This window comes from Macrosteles quadrilineatus, unplaced genomic scaffold (genome assembly GCF_028750875.1).
Source record: "Macrosteles quadrilineatus isolate MER2022 unplaced genomic scaffold, UCM_ALF_1.0 Scaffold_8__2_contigs__length_117827958, whole genome shotgun sequence".
In the NCBI taxonomy this organism is placed as follows: Eukaryota; Metazoa; Arthropoda; class Insecta; order Hemiptera; family Cicadellidae; genus Macrosteles; species Macrosteles quadrilineatus.
The window spans coordinates 80864333-80890348 of NW_026542601.1; the positions used below are offsets into that span (position 1 = coordinate 80864333).

At 35.4% G+C, this 26016-nt stretch overlaps 1 protein-coding gene across 1 annotated transcript in view; it reads left to right on the plus strand.

Annotated features, from left to right (window-relative positions):
- Positions 1-23858, plus strand: part of LOC128999412 (piwi-like protein Siwi) — a 48974-nt gene extending 25116 nt beyond the window's left edge. Inside the window, exons 4-18 of the mRNA XM_054425918.1 lie at positions 4015-4113; positions 4739-4968; positions 6336-6521; positions 7032-7202; positions 7503-7655; positions 9191-9472; positions 10830-11007; positions 12030-12150; positions 12523-12677; positions 14043-14170; positions 17069-17237; positions 19120-19241; positions 20178-20320; positions 20658-20805; positions 23369-23858. Of these exons, the coding sequence (XP_054281893.1) occupies positions 4015-4113; positions 4739-4968; positions 6336-6521; positions 7032-7202; positions 7503-7655; positions 9191-9472; positions 10830-11007; positions 12030-12150; positions 12523-12677; positions 14043-14170; positions 17069-17237; positions 19120-19241; positions 20178-20320; positions 20658-20805; positions 23369-23485 (2402 nt within the window). The 3' untranslated portion in view covers positions 23486-23858. The remainder of the gene's footprint in view (positions 1-4014; positions 4114-4738; positions 4969-6335; positions 6522-7031; positions 7203-7502; positions 7656-9190; positions 9473-10829; positions 11008-12029; positions 12151-12522; positions 12678-14042; positions 14171-17068; positions 17238-19119; positions 19242-20177; positions 20321-20657; positions 20806-23368) is intronic.
- The last annotated feature ends 2158 nt before the right edge of the window (positions 23859-26016 follow it).

A 26016-nucleotide genomic window follows, 5' to 3' on the forward strand; every position in this document is an offset into this window, starting at 1 on the left:
ATTTTGGCGAGATTGTGGACGACGATGATGACGTTTCCGTGACCGCGGGAAGCAATGATGATGTCTACACGGCCGCAGGAAATATTCATGATTTTGCCGAGATTGCGGACGACGGCGATGACGTTTCCATAACTGCGAGAGGCAATGATGATGTCTACACGGCCGCGGAAGATTTTTGTGATTTGCCGTGACCACGAAAGACGACGATGATGATTTCCACACGGCCGCGTGATATGCTCACGATTTTGCCGTGATTGCGGCCGACGACGATGACCTTTCTGTGACCGCGAGATCAACGAAGATGTTTACACTGCCGCAGGAAATATTCATGATTTTGCCGAGATTGCGGACGACAAAGATGACGTTTCAGTGATCGCGAGATCAACGATGATGTTAACACTGCCGCAGGAAATATTCATGATTTTGCCGAGATTGCGGACGACAAAGATGACGTTTCCGTGACCGCAAGATCAACGATGATGTTTACACTGCCACGGGAAATATTCATTATTTTGGCGAGATCGTGGACGACAAAGATGACGTTTCCGTGACCGCGGGAAGCAATGATGATGTCTACACGGCCGCAGGAAATCATGATTTTGCCGAGATTGCGGACGACGACGACGATGACGTTTCCGTGACTGCGGGAGGCTATGATGATGTCTACACGGTCGCGGAAGATATTCGTGATTTTGCCGAGATCTTGCAAGTCAAAGATGACGTTCCCGTGATCCCGGGAGTCAATGGTGGTGTCTACACGGCCTCTGAACATTTTCGTAATTTTGCCGTGATCACGGTCAATGACGATGACATTTACGTGACCGTGGGAGTCAGTGATGATGTTCACATGGCCGCGGAGGATTTTCGTGATTTTGCCGCGATCATGGATGACGATGATTACGTTTCCGTGATCGCGAGAGACGGCGATAATGTATACATACCACGGGAGATGTCCAGTATTTTTCTATAATAACGTAAGACTGTGATGATGTTTACGTCGCTGTGGGAAGCGACCACACGACCGCAGGAAATATTCAGGATTTTGCCGCCGTTGAAAATGTGTTCATAAAAAATGAAGATAATATTCATGATTTTGCTGATATCGAGAGAGACGATGTTTCCGTGGCCTTAAGTAATGATGATAATGAATATTATTACTATAATAAGGATTACTTTTTCAACACTAGCTCACTGGACTTTGAAACAAATTTTATGTAAGTTTATATTGTATACCTAAGCTGCAAGTCTTAAATTGATTATAGTTTAAGTGTAACCAAACAAATACGCGGGAACCTGGAAAAACTTCAAAAAACCAGGAAAAACCTGGAATTTCACTTTAATAAAATAGTATACACCCTGTATTAAGTTACCAGGATCTCAAGAAATGATTATAGCCGTTTCTGCCAACACAAAAATCATCAAGAATTTTGCCGCAGTTACAGAAATAGTCACGAGTGTTGCCGCGATGGCAAGAAATCATCCAGTAATTTGCTGTGATTGCAACAGATTTCACGATTTTTTCCGCAATCATATGAGACCTATACAACTTTACTGTAATCCTGATGTTTTAGAAATCGCAAGTAATGATTACGAAATTGCTGCAATCCTGAGAAATCATCACACATTTTCGGTGATTTTAAGATACGTTTATGAATGTCCAATTTCAAGAAATTTTGACAGGTGTGACCGCGATGGCGGCCAATCATTACTGATTTTGCCACGATCGCTGTAATTAATTACCGAAGTTGCCGAAATCCCAGGAAATCATCTGAAATTTAGCCCCAATAAAAACATATGATCGTCGATGAGGCTGCCATGGAAATAAATGTAATCGGAACTTGCAGAAGGGGTTGTGATATACTAGCAGGTTTAAATAAGTTTTTCTTTTTTGAGTGGCAAGTTTTGTCCTGGAAATGTTGAACCGGGAAACCTTGAAACCGACCTTAAAATTTATTTAACGACACCCTGAATTACACCCATATGTGAGGGATTTTCATTCAATACCACTTGTGGTTCCGTTTGAATACCACACACTGACACACCATTTCACAGGACCGAAGTAATGAAAGCACGAGGTAAAGGAGGGTCCGTCAGCTATTGTCTGCGTTCCGCCAGGAGGAGTCCGTTTACACGAGTCCGTCTGTCTCTGTGTGCGCCGGCCTGTAATGTTAAGAAAATGTATTTTTTTTATTACAGGGTTGGTACGGTCAGGGACAAACTTGAAAACCTGGAAAAGTCAGGGAATTATGGAAAACTCAAGAATTTCTCCTTATAGGCTACCTTTTTACAGATGCTTCATTTTGCTCTAAATATGTTTTCATCAGGGTGATTACGAATGGGAAAATGAACGACATAAGCACTGATGCACATTTTTATATCGATAGTTAGTCCCCTGGTACGGGGGAGGATTGTTTCAATCGTTTAAACAAGTTTTGTATTTGGTAGTAGTTAAATATTTACATTTTTACTAATATTTCTTAATCAATATCAACTGTTGTATACCTGGAAAAAGTATAACATCAGTCTGAAAAACGTGGAAAAGTCAGGGAATTTTACTTTCCAAATTTAGTACTAACCCTGAATCATGTTAACACGATCAGTGCGGAATACCTTCAAACAGGCGCTCGATAATGGCGGCGAGGCCCGGGCGAAGCCCCGCAGCGCAACTGAATCAGTGAACGCTATTGGCATTCAAATATTTCAGTCTGACGAATAAAAAAAGAGCAGCGGTGATTGTGCTGTGTTAGCCCGAGAGTGGACGTAGTTCACTGAAACACCCAAAGGTAGCAGCACTGCCTGGATTCGTAGCCAGTCTTTGTAAAGTGGCTTGAAAAGAGAAAATTGCCGAAACCGGGACAAAAGTATTGCTAGACGGGATTTTACGGGAAATTTTAGTACCAACCTACACCAGACTAAAGCTTATAATCTAAGCTACAGACTGACAACGATTATAACGTTCCCCGGCAATGGCTGAGCTCACACTAAACTAATGTGGAGAGAGTGGCATGACGTCAGCTTTAGCTGATGTCCGCCACCAGTGCTAGTGTCGGACATCATCTATTGATGATGCCCGCACTCAACGTGTTAAGCACTATGAGGAATAAATTAAAAGTAACTATAAGCCAAACCCCAAAAGACTAAAAGTATGGTGTTAAGAACTGCTATCAGGTAATTGTTGATCCGTTGTCATGTATTTTGTGCAATCAATTGCATCCAGACCAACAGAAAATAGTGCAAATGTTTCTCTTGACTAGAGAGGCTATAACCTGTTGTTAAATATAGCTGCACCCCAGACTCCATAGGCATAGCAGCACTATTGAAAGACATATTATCTTATCTTCTTGTTAGCTAATTTCCCTATAGGGAAGTAGCTATTACCGTAAGTCAAGCCGAGACAAAATATTTTTTGTATTTTAATAGCCGCTACCAGTTAATAATCAAATCAAATAATACCTACAATTTCTAACTTACTATTTCTAAAGTACATACTTTTAACACTTTAGTTCACTACATGATGTGATAAAAATAATTAAAAAATCTTTAAACATTTTTTACTAAATTAATGAAAGTGGCGTGATGAAGCTTAAACTAGGGTTCCAATAGTTGTTCTTAATATTCAAGAAGTTACGTAATTACTTTTGACACATGGCAAAAATACAGAAGACAAATTGGTTACATCTTTTAATCTATTAACCTAAATCAAACGGCCGGTCGGTATACTTTATTTGGACAGCAAATATTCATTATTGGTTATTTATTGTTGTTGTAGGTAGGTTAATTTTAAATTTGTTGTTAGATAGTATACTCTGTTCATAAAAAGTCAAATGGCAATGTCACAGTACTATACATAACAAAATAAATAGCCTTTATGGTAATGCAATGTCACAGTAGGCCTATATATGCCTTGCAATTCTATAAAAAAAACTTTATTCTCGTCTTTTCTTAGTATTTGGGATTCGGATTAGACACATCCCTATTGTTGTTTAACCAAATACTGTTATTTTGTTGTTACAGGCAATGGAGCCCCCGTTGGAAGGGGAAACATGCGCGGTAAGCGCCAGATATTTGCAAGTAATGTTGTAACTCGACCTGAAAATCTGACTTCCAAAAAAGGTAGATATACAATTTAAATCTGCTTAATTTGTGTTAAGTATGAGGCCGAGTAAAGAGGCATTGTGAAGTTCTTGTCTAGTTTCAGAACTGCTGTTGTAAACAGTTAAAACATTGCTCAAGTAAATACAATTTTGGCCAAGTAAATTACCCTGATAAGCACGCTCTGTCCCTGCCTATTTACTAAGTGGTAGGATAATCAAGTACAGAAAATTGGGCAAGTAGTTGTCCTCAAAAAGGCTACTTGACTCATCAATCAGTTTGTACTGAGTGTAAGTACAATACATGCTTGACTTGAAAAACAGAGTATATGGAGCTGTTTCCCAGTTAGATTCCCAAAACATGTGTTTTGTGGGTATTGAATGTCCTGTAAGTTAAAGTGCTTTTTAAGAGTTCAGCCTATTTAGAAATGTTACTTTGGGGCGCTAACATAATTTAAAATCCCTTTTCAAAACAACACCTATCTTAAAACAAGTTTAATGTTATGTGAAGTTAAGCTATAAACATCCAAATTATGAAGATTTTTTTTTTTTTTAAATAAAATTGGGTTTTTTTAAATTTGTAGATGGTATGATATTTTTCTGTACCTGGTTCCCTTGTGATAAATCAAAGTTTTGTCTGGTTTTAGGAACTAGTGGACAGCCTGTCAGATTGCAGGCCAACTACTTCAGTTTGGTTAACAAACCAGACTGGTGCCTCTACCAGTACCGTGTGGATTTTAAGCCAGAAATCGATGCCTCGTTTGAACGCAAGAAATTATTGAGGGTACAAAATCAGAACATCGGAGGACAGTACATATTTGATGGTACTGTCATGTACGCTAGTCATAGGATTGGCAATTTGATAAAAGTCGGAGATGTAAGTATTGCTTTCGCTATGCTATTTATAAACTTGTATAAATTTTCTATAATAATATTATCAAAATGGTTTCAAAGTCAAACTCTTAGGGATTTATTTTGTCACTCTACAATTATGTCTGGTTAACACGTTGGGTGCTGACTACATCAATTAATTGTCGATTGTCCGTAAATTTAATAACACATACAATGCTGATGAAGAAGTTTTATTTAATAAAAAAATTAGCATTAGTATATTTTGGAATCTACCAATTCTTGGACCTTGATAATGACTAGGCCTACTGAGAACCAATTTTACAATACTATTCAGTAGTAACAAACTAGCAGGACCCATTTGGAAGTAAATGATCAGGGATAATTGTGATTGTGAAATCTGTATAACAACTGTTGTAAAGGAGCTGTTTCTGTTTGATTTTAGCGAATTTCCCATATAGGGAATAAGCTATACCGTAGTACTCATGGTAAGACTTGGACCCGGGACCGATTTTTTTTTTTTTCGTTTGAGGTCCCTAGAGGCCAAAAACACCATCCGTTCAAATTCATATATATATATATATATATATGTGTGTGTGTGTGTGTCCGTTAGCGCGATAACTCAAGCAAAAATGATCCGATTGTGATGAAATTTGGTACAAATGTGTAAACCTACGTTTATTCGAACGAGTTTGCGAATCAGCATGATCGGACCATGGAAACGGGGGTTTATGAGGGCTTTTATGGGGTAAAAATGGGTTTTCCCCATTTTTGACCCAAAAAACATAAAATTTTGCAATTTCTTTCCAAACAATTTTGTAGATTAAAATTGTTTGGAAAGAAATTGCAAAAACAAAACAAATAATTTAGGACATTGAAGCGTTATAATGCGCCTAATGGTTACGGAGAAAATTCCAAAAAATTGTAAATTTAAAATTCTCATGTTATTCTTATGGAGAATAAGTAAACTGATGTAGTTTGCTTGTTTATTAACATATTTTGCCCGAATTTTGAAAATGTTTTTTTCCTACTATTAGCATTTTACATAACTATTAACATTTTACATAAAAAAAAAACACTTTTACCCTTCCTGTTGCAGCAAACCTAAGTATGTGTTAAACTGATTCTATTTAAATAGGGAATAAATGTGAGACAATTTAGTGTAAATCCAATCAGGCAAATGGAAATTCGCTTAGTCTGCAGGTTTGCTGCGGCGGGGTTATTTTAAGATGAGGCATTAAAAAATTTTTTCTTTGGATCAATGTTAAAAAATAAACTAGTTTTAATAATGCTTGAAATGTAGAATTTGTATTTTTATTATGGAACAGACACCTTATGGCCTTGTACCTTTTGTACGGAGCCCAAAGCTGTATGTCTTCAATCTTTTGTTTGCAGGAGGTGGAGTTTTTCTCTGAACGAGAGAGTGATGGTTCTCAAGTGCAAATCGTAATAAGACTAGTTGGTGACTTGGTCAGTGGTGACAGTCACTATTTGCAATTTTTCAATATATTGACGAGGAAGTGTTTAAAACTTCTAGATCTTCAGCTCATTCAGCGGGACTACTATGACCCCAAAGCCAAGGTATGTTGCATTTTTCAAGTAATGTTCTGGTTCGTATCATATACAGTTTGTAATCTGTTATATAAAAGCTCACCACAATGTGATACCTACAGTGTCATTCTTCTACGTCTTGTCTTATTTTAATCAATTACAGTAGAACCTCGACTATCCCGGGTAATGGGGGGGGCCACGCATAATTGAAAATCAGGGTTAATCCGACATGCCGTAGTTACAGTATGTAGGCCTATCACAAGTCCTTAAAAACGCCTAATCATATATAAATAGCCGTTAATGTGATGATTAATTTGCCCTATTATATTAAGGTCCCTGTTTATGGAAGAACCTAGATAGTGACCGTTTACCAGCTTGTGAATTACTTTTGTAACTTATTTGTTCAGGTGTTGTGTACAATAAAGCTTTTTCTTGTCTTCTCATGTGTTTGATACGGTATTATATTACATATCTCAAAAAAAAGCATGAAAAACTAAAAATTACATTTAATTCAGTATTTAAATATAATGTTGATTTCAGGTTGATATTCCAGAGTATTACCTTGAGCTGTGGCCGGGTTACAAGACCACTATAAGGCAACATGAACGAGAGGTTTTGATGTGCGCAGAAATCACACACAAGGTTATGAGGACTGACACTTGTTGGGATCTGCTGAATTCCATCGTCCGAGAAAATCCTCGGGATTTCAAAGTGAGTAGGCCTACATGTATTTTATACAGTGCCCTTGATAAAAATATCACTATTTTGTTTGCAGAAAGTTATTTTATGTTTTTCAAAATAATTGAAAAATCTATTTGTATAAATTAATGCCAGGTTTCCTAAAAGTAGTTTTTATTCACGTATACAATCTTTAACATTGTTATACATGATTTTGTTTCACAGCAAGCTTTGATAAAATATAGTAGTTAGTTACAATGCATAATAGGTTGAATTTACATTAAAAGTTGTAGTATTTTGGATAACTTGCATATTGTTCTTGTTTGTTTTCAGTCCGAGTTTACGAAAGCGGTTGTGGGTACAGTTGTTCTAACTGATTACAATAACAAGACATATGTGATAACAGACGTGGATTGGTCACAAAGCCCTCTTTCCACTTTTGATAAAAGCGGAACTCAAGTATCTTACATGAACTACTATAAAGAAGTAAGTTATTTTCAATTTTTTTTTTTTAGAGAAATTTTTGTAAATCCATCTATTGTGTCATTCAAATACAATTTTTTTCAAGTACAGCAGACAGCTAGCAAAATTGATAGAATTTATGGATATTAACCTGGATGCCAAATATCCAGATGAAAATAAGTAAATTCATATTTTGATGATTAAAAATACTGTTAAGAGTTAAGAAAGCTTGGGCCTTTTAGTTTCCGAGTGATTTTTAACATTAGGTACCTAATAACATGTTCATTGTATTCTTTACATGTGTGGATAAGTACTTGTAGGTTATATAACTTCCAAGGCAACGAAGATTTTGGGGCGATTGTGACATGTTTTGTATTTGATATAATGTGCATTCAGAGAGTTAAATTATTGTACTATATCACAACATAGTGTACTATTTGAGGCTTAATACTAGTGTACACTAATACGAAGGACAAAATTTACTCCATTGTAATGACCCACTTACAAACAGTTAAAGGGAATCGTGCGTGATCCCGAAATTAATTTAAAGTAAATCTTCTGTCTAATGTATAGGTTCTGCAAGTTAATGTATTTATTTAAGCGATTCCATCTTATGCTATTTTGAGTACAGTAGAACCTCTTTAATCCGAACCCCTGTAATCCGAACGCCTCATTGCTGTACTCTATGCACAGTACAGTAATTTTTTATTGATATACGCATTGTAATTATTTCAATTGTAATGCACAGTACTGTTTATTCCCTATGTTTACTACTGTATTAAATAAACACTGTATTTTACTTTATAAAACATTTTTCACTTTTCCCTAGATATTGTTATGTAAAAACAACAATATGTTCTGTAATCCGAACCATTCAATAGTCCGAACTACCCCTGGTCCCAATTAGTTCGGATTAAAGAGGTTCTACTGTATTTTAACTTGACTAATTGGCTTCTATATTTAATGGCTTAGCCAATAGAAGACTATTTCACAGCTAGCAGGCAGAGACGATAAGTGCAGCTATAAGCACATGTGACTATATCTTCACTTCCTTTCCGTCTGGTGCACTGCATCTCCAATATAAGTTATTAATTTGTTTCTTGTTATTTCATTTCAGAAATTTAAAACCTCGTTTAACCAAATAAGACGGATCTGATCATAAACAATATCTTGTCCTCTAGTATAACCAAACAGTAAAGCATACATTATGAAATCAACCCTAAAATAATAGAAACAAAACTTTGTCGACATCAGTGTCACCAACATGAACTAGACACAAAAAACAAGATTCAAAATTTAAAATAAGTTGAGAGTCTACTTGTGTTGGATAGCCTATGGTTGTACTGACTCAGCAATAGGTTTAACACTAATATTTGTTTGGACAGTTGATAGTCTACCTCCACTGGAACTCTCTTCTTTCTGTAACAATCATTCGTTTCAAGCCACTTCTTATTCTGAGATAAACCATACAATACTAAAATGTCATAGTAGTAGCCGTCAGCAATTAAATTTGTTACCTGCATTAACATTTTAGAAAAAAATTATTGCATTTCTTTCAGAGGTACAATATCCAGATAAGAAGCCCACAAAACCAACCGCTTCTTGTCTCCAAAAACAAGGGAAGAGACAGACGAGCTGCGGAGCTGAAGGGCGCCGGTGCTGGGGGAGACCCCTCCGTTGTGTTGCTGATACCCGAGCTGTGTCGAATGACAGGGCTAACGGACAATATGAGATCAAATTTTCAATTAATGAAAGTAATGTCACAACATACGCGCATCGGTCCTAAGGAAAGGATTGACCGTCTTCTCGTAATGAACAGGCGGCTGAGTGGAGAGGAGCGGGTAAGAAGTCATTTTAAACATCTTTGCCACCAAGACTGATAATCGAATATATAATAGGTTACATAGCTTGTTCCGTCTTCAGTCTTAACTTTGTCAATGGATGTCTTAACTAGTTTCGGGAACAAAGTCCCATTATCAAATCCTTATTTAAAACATCATGTTGAATATGGTCAAACATCCGACGCAAGTCTTCATCAATGCATACATGCAGGATGACAACACATAAAATTTAAACATTTTACAAAAATAAAAGTTACAAATACATTTACGATAGGCCGGCCACATTGAATACGGGACAAACCGACGCAGGTTACACGGCGGACATGACAGAACTATCCAATGGATCCATTAGATAGTTCCATTGGATAGTTCTGTCGTGTCCGCCGTGTAACCTGCATCGGTTTGTCCCGTATTCAATGTGGCCGGCCTATCGTAAATGTATTTGTAACTTTTATTTTTGTAAAATGTGTTAATTTTATGCGTCGTCAACCTGCATGTATGCATTGATGAAGACTTGCGTCGGATGTTTGACCATATTCAACATGATGTTTTAAATAAGGATTTGATAATGGGACTTTGTTCCCGAAACTAGTTAAGACATCCATTGACAAAGTTAAGACTGAAGACGGAACAAGGTACGTAACCTATTATATATAAGAAGTCATTTCAAAATAATTCACATAAAACTGTGTGTAAATTACCTAAATCGCTATATGAATCTCGAATATTAATTCTACTACCAACAGTGAAAAAATACTTCGCTGGATTCACAATTTTAGTTTTAAATTCCCAGATTATTAGGTATGCAGGTGTATTCTTTAAAATACACCCATATTCTTTAAGGTCAACTAAATGTTTTTCAACAAAACTAGCCTTCATCTTATGTTTTTGTTTTGTGATGGAATTCTTAGATTTTTGTTTAGAAGTTGATGTAACATAAAAACTTCCATAGATTTGGTTATCTTCTATTTATTCAGTAGAACTATGTCCAGTCTCTGTTGTAACTTAAATTGGGTAATTGCTTGCATTTTGAACTATAAAAGTTCTTGCTCGTTCCTTACAATTTTGTTTTACTACCCTAATATGCTTAAAGCTAAATTTTGGTTCTTTAGATCTTGTTATTTGAACTGATATTTTAACAGTTTTGTGTTCAATGGTAAATTCTCTACCAATTAAGGATTTTATGATTCAAAAGTTGTACAAATGAGAATTTTTCATACTTCATACCACTTAAACATATAGTTGCTGTACTATACTGACAGTTATTTTTTTAATATTTTACCACACCAATAACTAAATTCTCATTAAACTTTTTTTTTATTTCTTACTTTTCAATAATAATGTAAAATTATTTCAGGTGCAAAAGGAGTTCCGGGAATGGAACCTTAAACTGGCCAACCAGCTTGTAGACATCCCAGGCCGTGTTTTGCCTGCAGAAGGAATAGTCCTGGGTAATAATATGACCGTCCCTTCTGGAGAGGAGTGCGACTGGACCAGACATCTGCGGTCTAATCCCATGTTTTCAATGCCACCTGGTATGTAATACACTTAAATTACCTTCTCATCCTGGATGTGAATAATAAGCTGTGAATTTTGTAAATATTAAAAACCCTGTTGTGATGTTCTTTGTTACGTCTTGATCTATATGTTGAACTAGCAGTACCACTTCACTCATAGTAAGGAAGATGTATCCAGACATTAATATTTCTCAAACGGTGATTGGAAATTTCTGGGGTTTACCAGCATAGTTCTGTTGAAAGGTTAAATTAGTTTCTGGAGCTGCTAATAAAATCCAAAGTTCTTTTTTTTCATGCCAGTAAAATAAAATACATCAGTATTCGAACCTTAATAATAATTAATTGTCATCATACATAGGCTACTTTTAGTTCTGTTGCTAATAAAGATGGAAAACTAATCTAAAGAATAAATTGGTTTGTTTATTATGAATTCTTTAAAAATGCTCTTAAAATTTACACTATTATTATCGGACTTAATCTTTTTTGTAAACACATAAAAAATCTATTTCCCGAAGGTGTTAGTTTTCACTTGTAAAATGTTAATCCTTGGTGAGTTGTGATTATTTCTTTTTTTTGTCCTGTGTTATAGTGGTGGTATCTGTGTTTAAAACTTTAACAACCTAATCTGTCTCTTGTTCACTTATGATATCTATTCACCAATTTAAATAGCTTCTCAACAGTTCTGCCTTATACCAAATCCGGCCTACTGGTCTCCAATCTGTATCTGTTCAATTTTTATCATTGAGAATACCAAGCTATCAAAATCCACTCTTTTAACTTCCCTGTGTGGCAGCAAACCTAAAGACTCGTTGAACCTAATGTTATTTAAATAGAGGATGAATCTGCTTACGTTTATGGACATATTTTTATAAATATCCGTTCCATGTATTTGGATATTGGCTTAGTTTGCAGATTTGCTGAGGTCGGGTACCTTCTAGTAATCTGGAAACGTCACTAAACATTGCCTAATTTACTTATATTTACCACTCAAGACCTTGTCACTGCTTATCACCCTACCTTCAATTTGTGTCTGATTGCAGGTGGTTTAAGTAGATGGGCAATAATTTTCCCATCGCGAACAGCCAATGATGCCTACGCTTTTGTTGACATACTGAAACAAGCTGCGCGTGGCATGAAATTTACCATCAGCAATCCGGACCCGTAAGTTACAAAAACGCACACTTACAATTAGGTACAGAAAAAAATTCAATTGAGAATATTAGTACCGTTTATGGTAAAACACAAATCCATAAGTTAAAATATAAAAATTAAGCTATAGGTAAGGAATGTAAAAAAATATAAGCCTAAAACAAAAGAAACCCAAGCAAAAACCATTCATGTAAGAAATGATTGACTCCTGATAAATCTTCAAGAATATCTCAATATAATACCAGTATTTTTCCTTTTTAGAGACATTTAATATTCAAACAAAAAAAATAAACATGCTTACAAAAATGCTTAACAAATGTCATTATAAAAAAATTATTTTGTCTGTATGAACCAACCCCTTACAAGTGTTTGTATTTTTTTCAGATGTGAAATTCCTGATGATAGAACTCAGACATATGTCAATGCAATTGACAACTGCATTTCGAATATGTCTCCTCAGTTAATTTTTGTCATTTTAACGTCAAACAAGGCCGACAGATATTCTGCCATTAAGAAAAAGTCCCTGGTTGATCGAGCTGGTAAGTGTGAAGTAATAATTTTTTTAAGAGGTTGGCAGCCTCTTTTAACCTTGCATTTGCCCGTCCACATAGACTAAGCGCCCGTGCGTGGATCGTTTACAGCAAAGTAAGGAGTGAGCCGGGACAGTACAAAGATGAACTGTACTGATAAATGTTAGTGGCAGGGACCAGGATCCGAACCGACGACATCGCTGCCTTGGGCCCAAAGTCCGCGACGCTACCAACTGAGCCACCGACTCACTAAATGGTTGTGGTGTATGGTTTAATTTTAACATAATGTTTTCAAGCTGGCACGTTACTTGTTGATTGCTGACTAGAGACTAACAGTGAATTTGTTAGGAATTGGTGTAAATTATTGCTATTAAATTTTTTAGATCTTGTTATTGACAGAGTGTAGGTGAATTATATGAGACGGTGGCTCAGTCGGTAGCGTTGCGGACTTTGGCTCCAAGGCAGCGATGTCGTGGGTTCGGATCCTGGTCCCTGCCACTAACATTTATCAGTACAGTTCATCTTTGTACTGTCCCGGCTCACTCCTTACTTTGCTGTAAACGATCCACGCACGGGCGCTTAGTCTATGTGGATAGGCAAATGCAAGGCATTATAATTGTTTTAAATTTCAAACCAACCTCTGCTTACTAATAGTAATTAATATAATAATAATAATGCTAGCAACAATAAAGTTTTATCCGTCAATTATAATTTTAACTCACCTATTCTGAGTATCAATAAGTTTAGGTTTAGTTAATGAAATAGAATATTTATATTGGTTTTTACACACCAATAACTTCAATAAACGTCAATAAAGCTTTTTGTTGGTCAAGCTAAATAAATAACTAAATTGCATAAAAAATTTGATATCCATTAAATAACCATATGGCGTACAATAACGTTTCAACATAGGCCTATGCAATTATTTGTTGTTTTTTTATGTCTAAAAAAAGCTAAGAATGAAGCAGTAGATTTTTTTTTGTATGGGGGTCATGAATGGGAAAAACTAATTTATACCCTGTTTCCATGGTCCGATCATATTGGTTTGAAATTACTGGTACATTTGTGCTGAATTCAATCAAAATGGGATGATTTTTATTCAAGATTTTGTTGTTGGGTTGGTTTTTTGCCTTTGGAGACCTTTTGATGCAAATGTATATTGGTCCCGGGTCTGGGTCTTACTATGAGACCTGCGGTAATAGCTTATTCCTTATATGGAAAATTTGTTTAAATAATATAGTTTAATATGGTGTTAGTAATTGTTAGTGGATGTAAATATATTGCCTAACACCTCATTGTAATTATTGAACTTTGACTCAACTTGTTGGTCTTCTTCAAATATCTAACAAAAGTAATACATTTGTGTTTATACAGTTCCGACCCAGGTGCTGTTGGCAAAGAATATGGGGAAGAAAGGTGTAATGAGTATAGCTACCAAAGTTGCTATTCAAATAAATTGTAAAATCGGGGGAGCCCCCTGGTCAGTTCAGATGCCATTGGGAGTAAGTATTCAACAAAATAGTATGAAATTGTATTGTATGGTGAAGGACTGTTGTTAGTGAGATGCATAAACAATTGTAACCCTTATCTCAAGATATTGTGGATTGATCTACTTAAGGTCAGGTTTTTACTCTGACTTGCTACCTTAAAAAGATTAGCTTTAATCAAGGTGACTAAGTCAACCTTGAAATTGAGAACTTTTAATTGTGAATTTTTTTGTACTAGACAGGGACTTCTATTTATGTAATACGCTAAGCCGATTACAACTGGAGTAAATTCATTTTTTGAAATCTTTATTTGGGCAGGATCTTTTATCAAAGTTGGGGTTTCTCCCGTAAGATTGTTAGGGGGAATCTAAATATTTAATTGGAAACTTTGTCTCCACTAAAGTTCCCTTCCCAGATTTGTTTACTTTATCGTCATATGGATCAAAATTCAAATTTTGAGTATTTTTTTGGTTTTTTAGATATTTTACCAAAAAAATGTTTCATGCCTCATCTTAAAAATATTTTATTTACCAGTATCAATAATAATTTATATCTATGGTTGGCCCCACAAATTTCTGAGCATTGTCTGTCAAATACTCCAGGTCGTATAAGAACATTTCAATGCAAGATTAAACACAAACTTAATATTTTGACATAGTATATTGCAAGCAAGTAGACCCTACTTTACGTAATGGCTAGATAAAACCTCTTGTGTCTTAAGGACCCTCTATTATATTTATCCCCAATACAGGCTAAGCACTTCAGAGACTTTTCTCAAATAGTGTACTAATTCCCTTACAGGTTTGAGTGTAGGTATAGACAAACCAGGATCTTTGGGCCTAAATTAGAAACAATTTTTTCTAGGACATTATATTGTTTGTGGTGTCTTTCTAGGCCTAAGTACCGGCTTAGTTAAAAACGAAAACACTGGTGAAATAATTGAAGAATAATCTTTACCTTTTTATTTACATTAGTTTTAAAGGAAATTAATACTCTTCAACCATTAACAGACACATTCACTTAAATACCTCTTTAATAACTCAAACCCACAATTAATTTGTCACGAACAGATAAACCCAAATCTGACAGATTTCGGCGAGGCAAACTAGTATGTAAGATGATCGCGACCCCGAATACCAACGCTCATCTCAGCTGAAGTATAATTCTTGTAAAAGTTAGACTTGCTTGACAACCACGCAGCCTCACAGTTGTAATAGTATTTATTATAGTGTCTGTTATGACAAGAGAGGTATTATTAATTTTCATTATTTTTCATGCGTAGATAATGCACTTCTTGCGAAGTTAAAATAGTGACTTAAAATACTGTAAATCATAAACGTTGTATAAAGTCAAAGTCATCTTTATAAACGTTGTATAAAATCATAGTCATCTTTATTGTCACAAAACAATTTTTTAAATGCTCTGGCACAGCCAGACAAAACAGGTGACATTGTCAAACTAGGGTAGCGGATTGTTATCCCCCTGGGCAAACGTGACGTCACAAACCAGGGGGTAAAATTCGGGCCGTGAACTTTCGAGTTTCGCGACATCAGCTCGATGGATTAAACGCAGAATTAAACATATATTTTCACGGTTGTGAATTTAATCAGAACACATCAAATTATGAAAACCTAGAGTGTACGGCCCGGATTTTTACCCCCGGAATTTTACCCCCCGGAATTTTACCCCCTGGCCAGATATATAAATTAGTGAGAATGATTAATTATCTTCATTCTGTTTTAATTTAATAGTAAACATTTTATTATTAAGTAGGCTATCTTAATTTATTTGTAACATCAACTAATCGAACAGGTTTTTAATTTTAATTTTGAGATTCGAGTATCAGGATTTGATCTTTGAAACTGTTAAATTAATATGACGTATAAACAAACATCAAAATGGTAATTGATTCTAAGATTTCTTTAAAGATTTATTAGCCTATACAACCAATGTTTGTGGTAAAACAATGTTTTTCATTTGTATTGTAACAAAAACAAAATATGCCTTATTATTTCTTTACGAAGAAATGCTCACCAAATTATCATTTAAATGAGCTACTCAGTTCGAGTTACATACTTATTAACCAACAGTTGGCCCCAAACGCAAATCCTGAACATCAAAATTAAACAGCAAATTCTGTTTACTTAGTTGAGATTGCAAAATAAAAAAATAAAGATAGGCTACTAAATAATGAAATCTTTTCAATTAATGAAAAATAGAAATAAGAAAATCAATCATTCAATATGTAAAATCGGCCGGGGGGTAAAAATCCAGGGGTAAAATTCCGGTTTTTATTGCTAATCTAATTAATCACGCTCTGGCTATTTCCATTAGACTTCCAAATCTGCGGGGGTAAAATTCTGGCCGCGAACAAACTTTTGGCCACTTAGGTTACTACGTCATAGTAACGTCAGCTTTGCCCAGGGCCAGGGGGTAAAATTCCAGGGGGATAAAATTCCAGCGACCTGTCAAACTATACTAAAATAAACTAGCTTATTGGTAAAAATAAATACATAGTAACAAAACAAACAATTCACATTGATTTGGCTTCGAGAAACTGATCTATACTATAATAATTTTTTCCAACGAAAATTCAAAAAAATGTTCTTTAAAAGATACTAATCCTATTATTGATTTGTAGTACCCAGGCAAATTGTTGAAAAATCTTTTACCCATATAAGAAGGTGTCCTTTGTATAATGTAATTTATCATTTTATGACATCTTTGACAATTTATCCTGACTCATAAAATAATCAACCAATATAGAATATAAAATATGTAAACTTTACTACACCAGGAATAATATAAAAAGACATCCTTGTCCCATACCAACATTCTTAGCAGTGACTATCCAGTTGAGTTTAAATACAGTGCACAATTAACTCATTTATTTCATATTAAATTGTTTATCAGGGTTTGATGACAATTGGGTTCGACGTTTGCCATGATTCAAAGCAGAAAGGCAAATCATTTGGAGCCATGGTGGCATCACTTAACAAACCAATGTCTAGATACTTTTCTGCAGTATCCCACCACTCTACGGGTGAAGAACTTTCAAATGACCTTGCTCTGAACATCGTTAGTAAGTATTCAACCACACATTACTATCATCTGTTGTTGGTAGTCGAGGGAAATTGTTTGTTTTTATTTAAATTTATCTCATCTCAACCACACAATTACTAATGTCTGTTGTTGGTAGTCGAGGGAAATTGTTTGTTTTTATCAAAATTTATCTCATCTCTTTAAGTGTTGTTTTAAAACAGTAGGGTGGGTTGGGGATGGAATTGCTTTGCGTAAATTTTGTGAATGGCGTGTTATCCAACATGTCCTTACAGTAGAACCCCTGATATCCGGCCTTTGTTTTTCCGGTCCTCTGTTTATCCGGCCACTTCCAGGAAGCCAATATCAAAATGTTTTTCTCAAAGCTTACAGACGTTTAGATGCAAGCACTAGTCTTTGCAACTTGTTTGAGCTAAACTATTTATCTGAACTATTTATCTGTTTGTTTCAATACATTTTTCTGTGTCACTAAACTCAGTTGAACTAGGCCTAACCTCTAAAAAGTTGGGGGTTGGGAAATTAATCTTTGTATTTATTTCACAAAAAGGATAAGAAAGTTGAGTAGAATTGTATTTACTATTAAGGTCCTAAAAATCTTCAAGTCTGATTTAATGTAACTTTTACCTCCATCGTTTAATAGTTTTTGTTACCTGAAATCTTAATTTCAGGTTTTTTAACAACTTTAGCCTACAAATAATTTTTTTTATTTGTACAAACATGTTAATTCTTCAAAAAATAATCCTAGAATAGACTTAAATGATACTCTTGACAGCATGTTTTGATTGAATATTATTATCGGTATGAATCATTTTCATTTTTGTAGTAGGTTGGTTTATCCGGCCAAATCGCTATCCAGCCAGGGGCTTGGTCCCGTGGTGGCCGGATATGAGGGGTTCTACTGTACAGGTATTGAAGTAACAACAAACAATAAAACTAATTGAAAACAAAAAGTTCATGAATTGGTTTAGGACTAGGAACATTACTTGTATCCAACAATAGGATCTAATGTTCTTGAAAATTAGAATCCTAAATTTTATTATTTATTTTAAATGTATGGACTACATACAATAGAACCTCTCATATCTGGCCACCACGAGACCAAGTCCCTGACTAGATAACGATTTGGCAGGTTAATCCAACCTACTGTTGCTGGCTTGACTCTAGACAAGTAAACTAAGGTTATTCAACAATAACTGATACTCTTTGAATACAGGAATTATAATCAACTAACTAAACCTACCATGGCCTGTCAGATGCTGAGGTTATTCTTACTTACAATACTTCTACACATTAGAACCCCGGTTAACCGAAATAAAGGGGGTAGAGCTGTTCAACGCTCCATCCTGCAGTCGTCGCCCAGAATTAGTCATGTGCGTACGTGAGTTGTGGCCACCGCGACGACAACACCGACCGGTCTTTAAATGTATTAAATGTGTGTTTGTGTATTGTGCAATGACTGTTTTATGTTCATATATTCAAGACGAAGCGATAGCGGATACCTGAGGATGTCACTGTGCTGACAAAACGCGTTGTAAATAACTACAATCATTTGGAACGGAAGAAGATAATATTGATTATTATTTATTAATAACTAACGTTCCAGTAGTAGGAAATGAATGCTAGGCCTACTAACTCAACTGAGTAGTGAAACAGTCAAATGTAAACAAACAGATCAATTTAATTGTGAGAAAGATCAATTCGCAAAGACAAGTGCTTTCATCTACTCTTGCGGTATGTAAGATGTGAGAACAACATTTTAATTGGCTTTCGGAAGGGACCGGATATCAGTGGTTCTACTGTAGCAGTGGTTTTCCAGTGGCACTTGAGTATGACAGGTGGTTATCATACTGGACATTCACTTGCATATTACTGTTACCTAGAACTAATTATGTATAAATTTTCAGAGGCCCTCGAGTCTTATAAAAAACACAACGGCACATTCCCATCACATATTCTCATCTACAGAGATGGAGTGGGAGATGGACAAATCCCTTACGTGTTCGAACACGAGGTTGTAAACATTCAAGTAAGTATTATCTTTGACTATTTATTTCAAATTTAATATCATGATTAGAATTGTTGCGTATTGGGGCTATCATGGGAATAACATAGGCTTTACACACACACGTCTCAGGAGAGGAAGTAGTACCTACAGAATGGAGACTCAAGTTAAAAAATTAGATCAAGCTTACAGATAATACACACTGTCTTTAATAAACAACAGTTGTTGCACAATATTGAGTTGTATAAGAGTTGCAAATTAACTTTTGGGGATGTGTTTTTTCCTTTTCTTTAAGATCTGAGTTAACCAAGTTGATAACAGTAAGTAAAGAAATACATTCAAATAAACTGAAACATATCTTGGACTTTGAGAACAAGACTGTAATAATACACATGAATGATGGTTGTGTTGATCAATTTCGATATGGACAGGGACACTCAAATAATCATCAAAACCAACAGAATGTCAAAACCCTGCCTCAGCAAACCTGCAGAATAATCTAACTATCATTTACCTGGCTGGATTTTCACTGAAATATTCACTTAAATTTGTCACATATTATATTTCCTTTTTAAACATTAATTTTAATGAGTACTTAGGTTTTCTGCTACAGGAAATGTAAAAAGGGTTTTTTTTTTGTTTATAACTTATATATTACATGAATAAATTTGTCAATTTTGTTTGAAATGTAAACAAGCAGATTTTGTTTCCTCCACAACATGGAAATTTTAATTTACACTTTTCTGTTTAACCGTTAGAAATACAACAATGCTCAAATATACACAAGTGTTTATTAGACATACTTGTATTTACTTTTTGTATAATTCATTAATAACATGTTGTATATTTTATTTTCTGATTACTGAAAACATTTCAAAACTTTTGGCACAGTAGTCTCTTTGCAATAAGTTTTCTTCAGATATCAATTGGTGCAAACTGACTTTATGTTTTTGCTTGCAGCGCGCCATCAGTGAAGTGATTGGCCAAGCACCAAAGCTGGCTTTCATTGTTGTTTCAAAACGTATCAACACTCGTCTATTTAGTGAAAGGGGGAATCCCAGGCCAGGGACTGTCGTCGACGATGTGATCACTCTACCAGAGCGGTGAGTTATGTAAACGTACTGTGTAAATTAAATTCTCTGTACAGTTGTAGCTTCTTTTCTTTGGTTTTAAATTGGCCTGTTAGATCCTGTTCTAGACTGTTGGAATTTTAATAATTGGAATACAAGAACGAGTTTTGATTATTCATTTGACCGTCATTATCAAAAATTGATTATCAGGCTCATAAATGATTATGCTTACTGTTTTTATCTCTTTAAAAATTGCATCGTAAAATTTTTATGAATTTGCATGTTGGTATTTGTTTCTAATTACAAAAGAAAGTTTATTTTTAAAACTTGAACTCTTGAATAATTACTGATATAAGTTTTACCATTTCAGATACGATTTTTTCATCGTTTCGCAGTATGTCAATCAGGGAACTGTGAGTCCTACCAGCTATAATGTCATCCATGACACTATTGGTTTGGACCCTGATAAAATGCAGAGGCTTACCTTCAAAATGACTCATACATATTACAATTGGAGTGTAAGTATATTTGAATCAATTCATACTAGACACAGGTGTTTTTTTTTTTTGTTTTTTTTTAACTTAGTTTGAGGGATTGTTTTGTTTGTCAATCCTTTATCATCAATGTTAAAAAAAAACCCAAAAAAATGTTACAATTAACATGTGCAAATAGGCTTAAATCACACCATTTTAAGTGAAATTTTGAAATTTCTTCCGGGGGACCCCAGACCCCAGAAACTTGACCGTGACAGTTTTATAGAAACTTGGAATGGACCTCCATAAAATTGTATTGGTGATCACTGGCCTATGACATTTAGATGATAGGAAATTCTTGTGTAGGCCTAAATTATTACAGTTTGGGAAATTTTATAAAATTTTATCATTCACAGTGTAGGTTGTTTACTCCTGATTAACACACTCAACTTCCGATCAACCATTGTAAAGTAGGGTTAAGGTTATCCAGATATGTAACATTAATCCATAACATCCTATTAAACAGGAAAGAGTATCTTAACACAAAACTCTACTAAACTATGGCAATTCACATACAGGGTGAGTTTTAATTGCCCCCCCCCCCAACTTTTTTCTACATCTTTTCAAATATCAATCCCAGATCACTTCCAAACATTGTTGAGTAGTAAGTACTTCATTTTGACAAGGTGGTCATTTCCGGCCGCCATCTTGGATCCGCCAGATTGGATGCAAAATATTTTTTTCAAAAGTAAAGGTGAGGTTGTGACCCATTATTTCGAACTAGATTTTTACCTTGATTACAATGCCACAAACCGTTTTTAAAAATCTTGATCCATTCCAAAGTTATGAGGCCTTTTTACAACTTTATTTTTAGCCGATTTTAACATTGTGCATTAACAATCTAAGATCAAAATCTCAAAATAGTGCTTGATAAAGATAAGTAACCACTACCAGTCAATGTCGACCTATTTTCACTTGGTTATGACGGATGTATTTTTTTCGGCCGCCATCTTGGATCTGCCATTTTGAAATGTGATCAGTTATTTTAAATATGAAGGGGGTGTTGTGACCCATCATTTCAAACTACTTTTTTAAGCTAAACTCAACTCCGCAATCCGTTTTTTGTTATCAAGTTATATTTATGAAATATTGCAACTTTTTTGTTAAAAATGTCAATATTTCAAAATCAAAATGTGAAAATGAAAAACGGATCATGAAATTTGGTTCAGCTTAAAAAAGTAGTTCGAAATGATGGGTCACAACACCCCCTTCATATTTAAAATAATTGATCACATTTCAAAATGGCGGATCCAAGATGGCGGCCGAAAAAAAGTTATCAGTCATAACCAAGTGAAAGTAGGTCGACAATGACTGGTAGTGTATACTTATCTTTATCTAGCACTATTTTGAGATTATGGTCTTAGTTTGTACATGCACAATGTTAAAATGGGCTAAAAATAAAGTTTTAAAAAGGCCTCATAACTTTAGAATGGATCAAGATTTTTAAAAACGGTCTGTGGCATTGTAATCCGGGTAAAAATTTAGTTCAAAATAATGGGTCACATACCCACCTTTACATTTGAAAAAAATATTTTGCATCCAATATGGCGGATCCAAGATGGCGGCCGGAAATGACCACCTTGTCAAAATGAAGTACTTAGTACCCAACAATGTTTGGAAGTAGTCTGGGATTGATATTTTAAAAAATGTAGAAAAAAGTTGGGGGGGGGGACAATTAAAACTCACCCTGTATGTATATTGCATTAAAAGATACATGAATGTTGTTTATGTCAGGAGTCACAATGAATAACACAAGTTATCTCTTTTGTTCTCTCTCACAATTTTGATCTAAAAGTGGAAATTTTTTCGGAGAAGAGAGTGGTTTGTTTCCATATTTTGCTGCGCTTCCAAGAATAACGCCCTGCAGTTTCACAAACATTGATCTACAGTTTGATACGGGAACACTGACTTGTGTTGGGAATTAGCATCTTCTTAGTCTTTATATAATTTTACTTTTGAACTTTAGGTTACACCGCAACACAATTTGGGAGTTGAGCTAATGTATTTCCAGTAATGTGTGCCTCCATTCCAACGATTGCTGTTTGGTATTAAGGCTATCAAAGCAACTTATCCCTCACAATAAGCTTGCAGTACTACTGAAATAATTATACACTCTTACTTAAAATTGATTTAAAATAAGAATTTTATTTTTTCTTCAGCCCCCTTGATTGAGTAACAGTTATTGTTCAACATGTGCATGTAATACAACAACTTACTAAAGAGTAAAGAGTGATAACTAGTTTGTTTTCAATATTTCCAATGTCCCTCAACGTGAATCTCTCTCAAAGTTGTTTGATTACGCAGGTCAGATAACTAACGTTGACTGTGTATTTCTTTATGTTCTAAACTGTATGAACAATTAATGGGAAAGTGTTGGTTTTGATCATTGTATGACTAAATCAACACTCTTATAAAGAAGACTTGTTGTGATAACCTAGTCATTTTTGTGCTGCGTTGTAGGTTCCAGCCACTGCCCAGTAAGCCCACACTGGCAATGTTACTGTTGAATTACAATACTAGTTTGCTCAGGAACTGTTTTATGTTTCAGGGTACAGTTAGAGTGCCAGCACCTGTCCAGTACGCCCATAAGTTGGCGTTTCTTGTCAGTCAATCTCTACATCGGGCTCCTAATCCAAGTCTTGAGGAGCTTCTGTTCTTTTTGTAAATAACATAAAGCCAATGTGCCTTATTAAGTGCCATAGACAAAAAATGCAACTCAGGGAATGACATTTTTCAAGTGTTTTTAACTCTTAAGGATTTTTACTCAGGAATGAATGTTTTTTTACCGTTAACAGAAGACTTCAGTTTTTTTGTAAGTTTTGACCATTACTGCAGCATATAGATGGTGATGGTGCATAAGTAATGTTGAGTTGGCAAGATTTTACCATGTAAACATTTTATTTTTATGTTCTCTTTTGAAGAACAAGTTTGTAAATATGTTCATTATTAGACCTTAATATAGGTCCTAAGTATGTTTTGTTTGTGTATTTTTCTACATCTGTTTAAGAGGTTCAACATAATAAAGTATTTTGTTTAAACGTCCAGTTGTTATTTACTTTCCTTATGGAACTTTCTGGTTGTGCACTCAGTTCTCAAAACAGCCCTAAGGAGAGAAGATTACACGCCTCAATATATTTGAAAATTGCTAAGCAGAAGAGGTTACTTTTTATATGGGTCTCAAACTATATATTAAGCTTCCTTTACCTCTGAAAGAGGTGGAATCGTTGAAGTTTGGTTACACTTACTGTCTTGCCTGTTAGATAATTGTTTTTACAGCATTGAGGAATTTTTATCAGTCTGATAAACTTCTCGGCATTGATATAACTATGTAAATTTTGCTAATAACCTAACTTATTTTATACTATAGGTCGGCTGGATAGAAAGCGACCTGCGCGAAATTTTACATCTGAAACAGAAGAGAGGAGATATTAGATGAGTGGCAAATGCGTTGGGAGCAGAGTGTTTTATGTTAACGTTTTAAAGGTAAAGGATATATAGCTAACATCAGGAAGAGACTGGAACAAGATTGGGAGATGGGCTATTATGAAATGCAGTTTGTCACAGGACGTGGAAAATTTCAAGGCGAATTTTTGGAGATTTCACCTGGTGGAGGAGGAAGTATGTCGATGTGGAGAAATAAAAACCACGAGTCACGTATTTATTGAGCGGAGCGAGCGAAGCTCTTATACGTCGACTTTTATGCATTTCATAACGCAAACTCCTCCTAGACGGCTGAATCAATTGTTTTCAAATTTTGCATGGTGATAAAGACCATATCGGTGAGTGCCAACATCTATATGGCGTTAAAAAAGTCTCTCAGGAATCCGCCCCACTGGGTCTCAAAGTTTCAATGTAATCCTTATGGAAGCAATATTTGACACAAAAACAAAGCCATATGATCAGCTGTTGCCTTTTGAATGCAGTAGATAAATAAATAGCTGATAGCATTATTCCACAGATATTAGAACATAAACGGTAGTATGGATCATAAATATAATCAAATGAAGACACTAGCTTGAGGTCCTTGACGTAGGAAGTGGTGAAGGAAGTAGTAAAGGTGAGCAGTCTGGAGTGTATAAACTGTTCAAGACGATTAGATTTAGGTAGGTATCTGCATTCCTAAAATTCTATGGGAAGAGAGGAAAACAGGTCCGTGACGTAGGAAGTGGTGAAGGAAGTAGTCAAGGCGATCTGCCCGGAGTGTGGGCACTGTTTATGACGATTAGTTTAAGGTATCTGCATTCCTAAAATTCTATGGGAAGGGAGGAAAACGGGTCCGCGACGTAGGAAGAGGTGAAGGAAATAGTCAAGGCGAGCTGCCTGGAGTGTGGGATCTGTTTATGACCAATAGATTAAGGTATTTGCATTCCAATAATGCTAAGGGAAGGGAGGTAAACAGGTCTGTGACGTAGGAAGTGATGAAGGAAGCAGTAAAGGCGAGTTTTTTGGAGGGTGGGAACTGTTTATGACGATTAGATTAAGGATCTTGGTATCTAGCCTACAATCTTAAAATGCTATGGGAAGAGAGGGAAACAGGTCTGTGACGTGAGAAGAGGTGAAGGAAGAAGTAAGGTGAGCAGTGTGGAGTTTAAGAACTGGTAGCAGTTAGATTAAAGTATCTGCAATGCTGAAATGCTATGAGAAGGGATGGAAGCATGCCCACGACATAGAAAATGGTGAAAGAAGTAGTAAAGGCTAGCAGTGCGGAGTGTGGGCAATGTTTGTGGCAATTAGATTAACGTATCTAAAATACTAAAATGCTATGGAAAGTGATGAAAACAGGTACACGATGTAGGAAGTGGCCTAGGAATTAGTAAAGTATGAACATATTGTGAAAACCATCCGTGGCAGTTAGATTAATGTATCTTCAATCCTAAAATGCTATGAGAAGGGAAGGAAACAGGTCCCACGACGTAGGAAGTGGTGAAGGAAGTAGTAAAGGCTGGCATTGCAGAGTGAGGGAATCGTTTGGGCAGTTAGATAAATGTATCTAATACTTAAATGCTATGAGAAGGGAAGGAAACAGGTCTATGACGTAGGAAATGGTGAAGGAAGTAGTAAGGCTTGCAGTGCAGAGTGTGGGAACTGTGTTTGGCAATTACATTAATGTATCTGCATTCCTAAAATGCTATGGGAAGAGAGGGAAACAGCTCCACGACGTAGGGGGTGGTGAAGGAAGTAGTAATGGTGGACAGT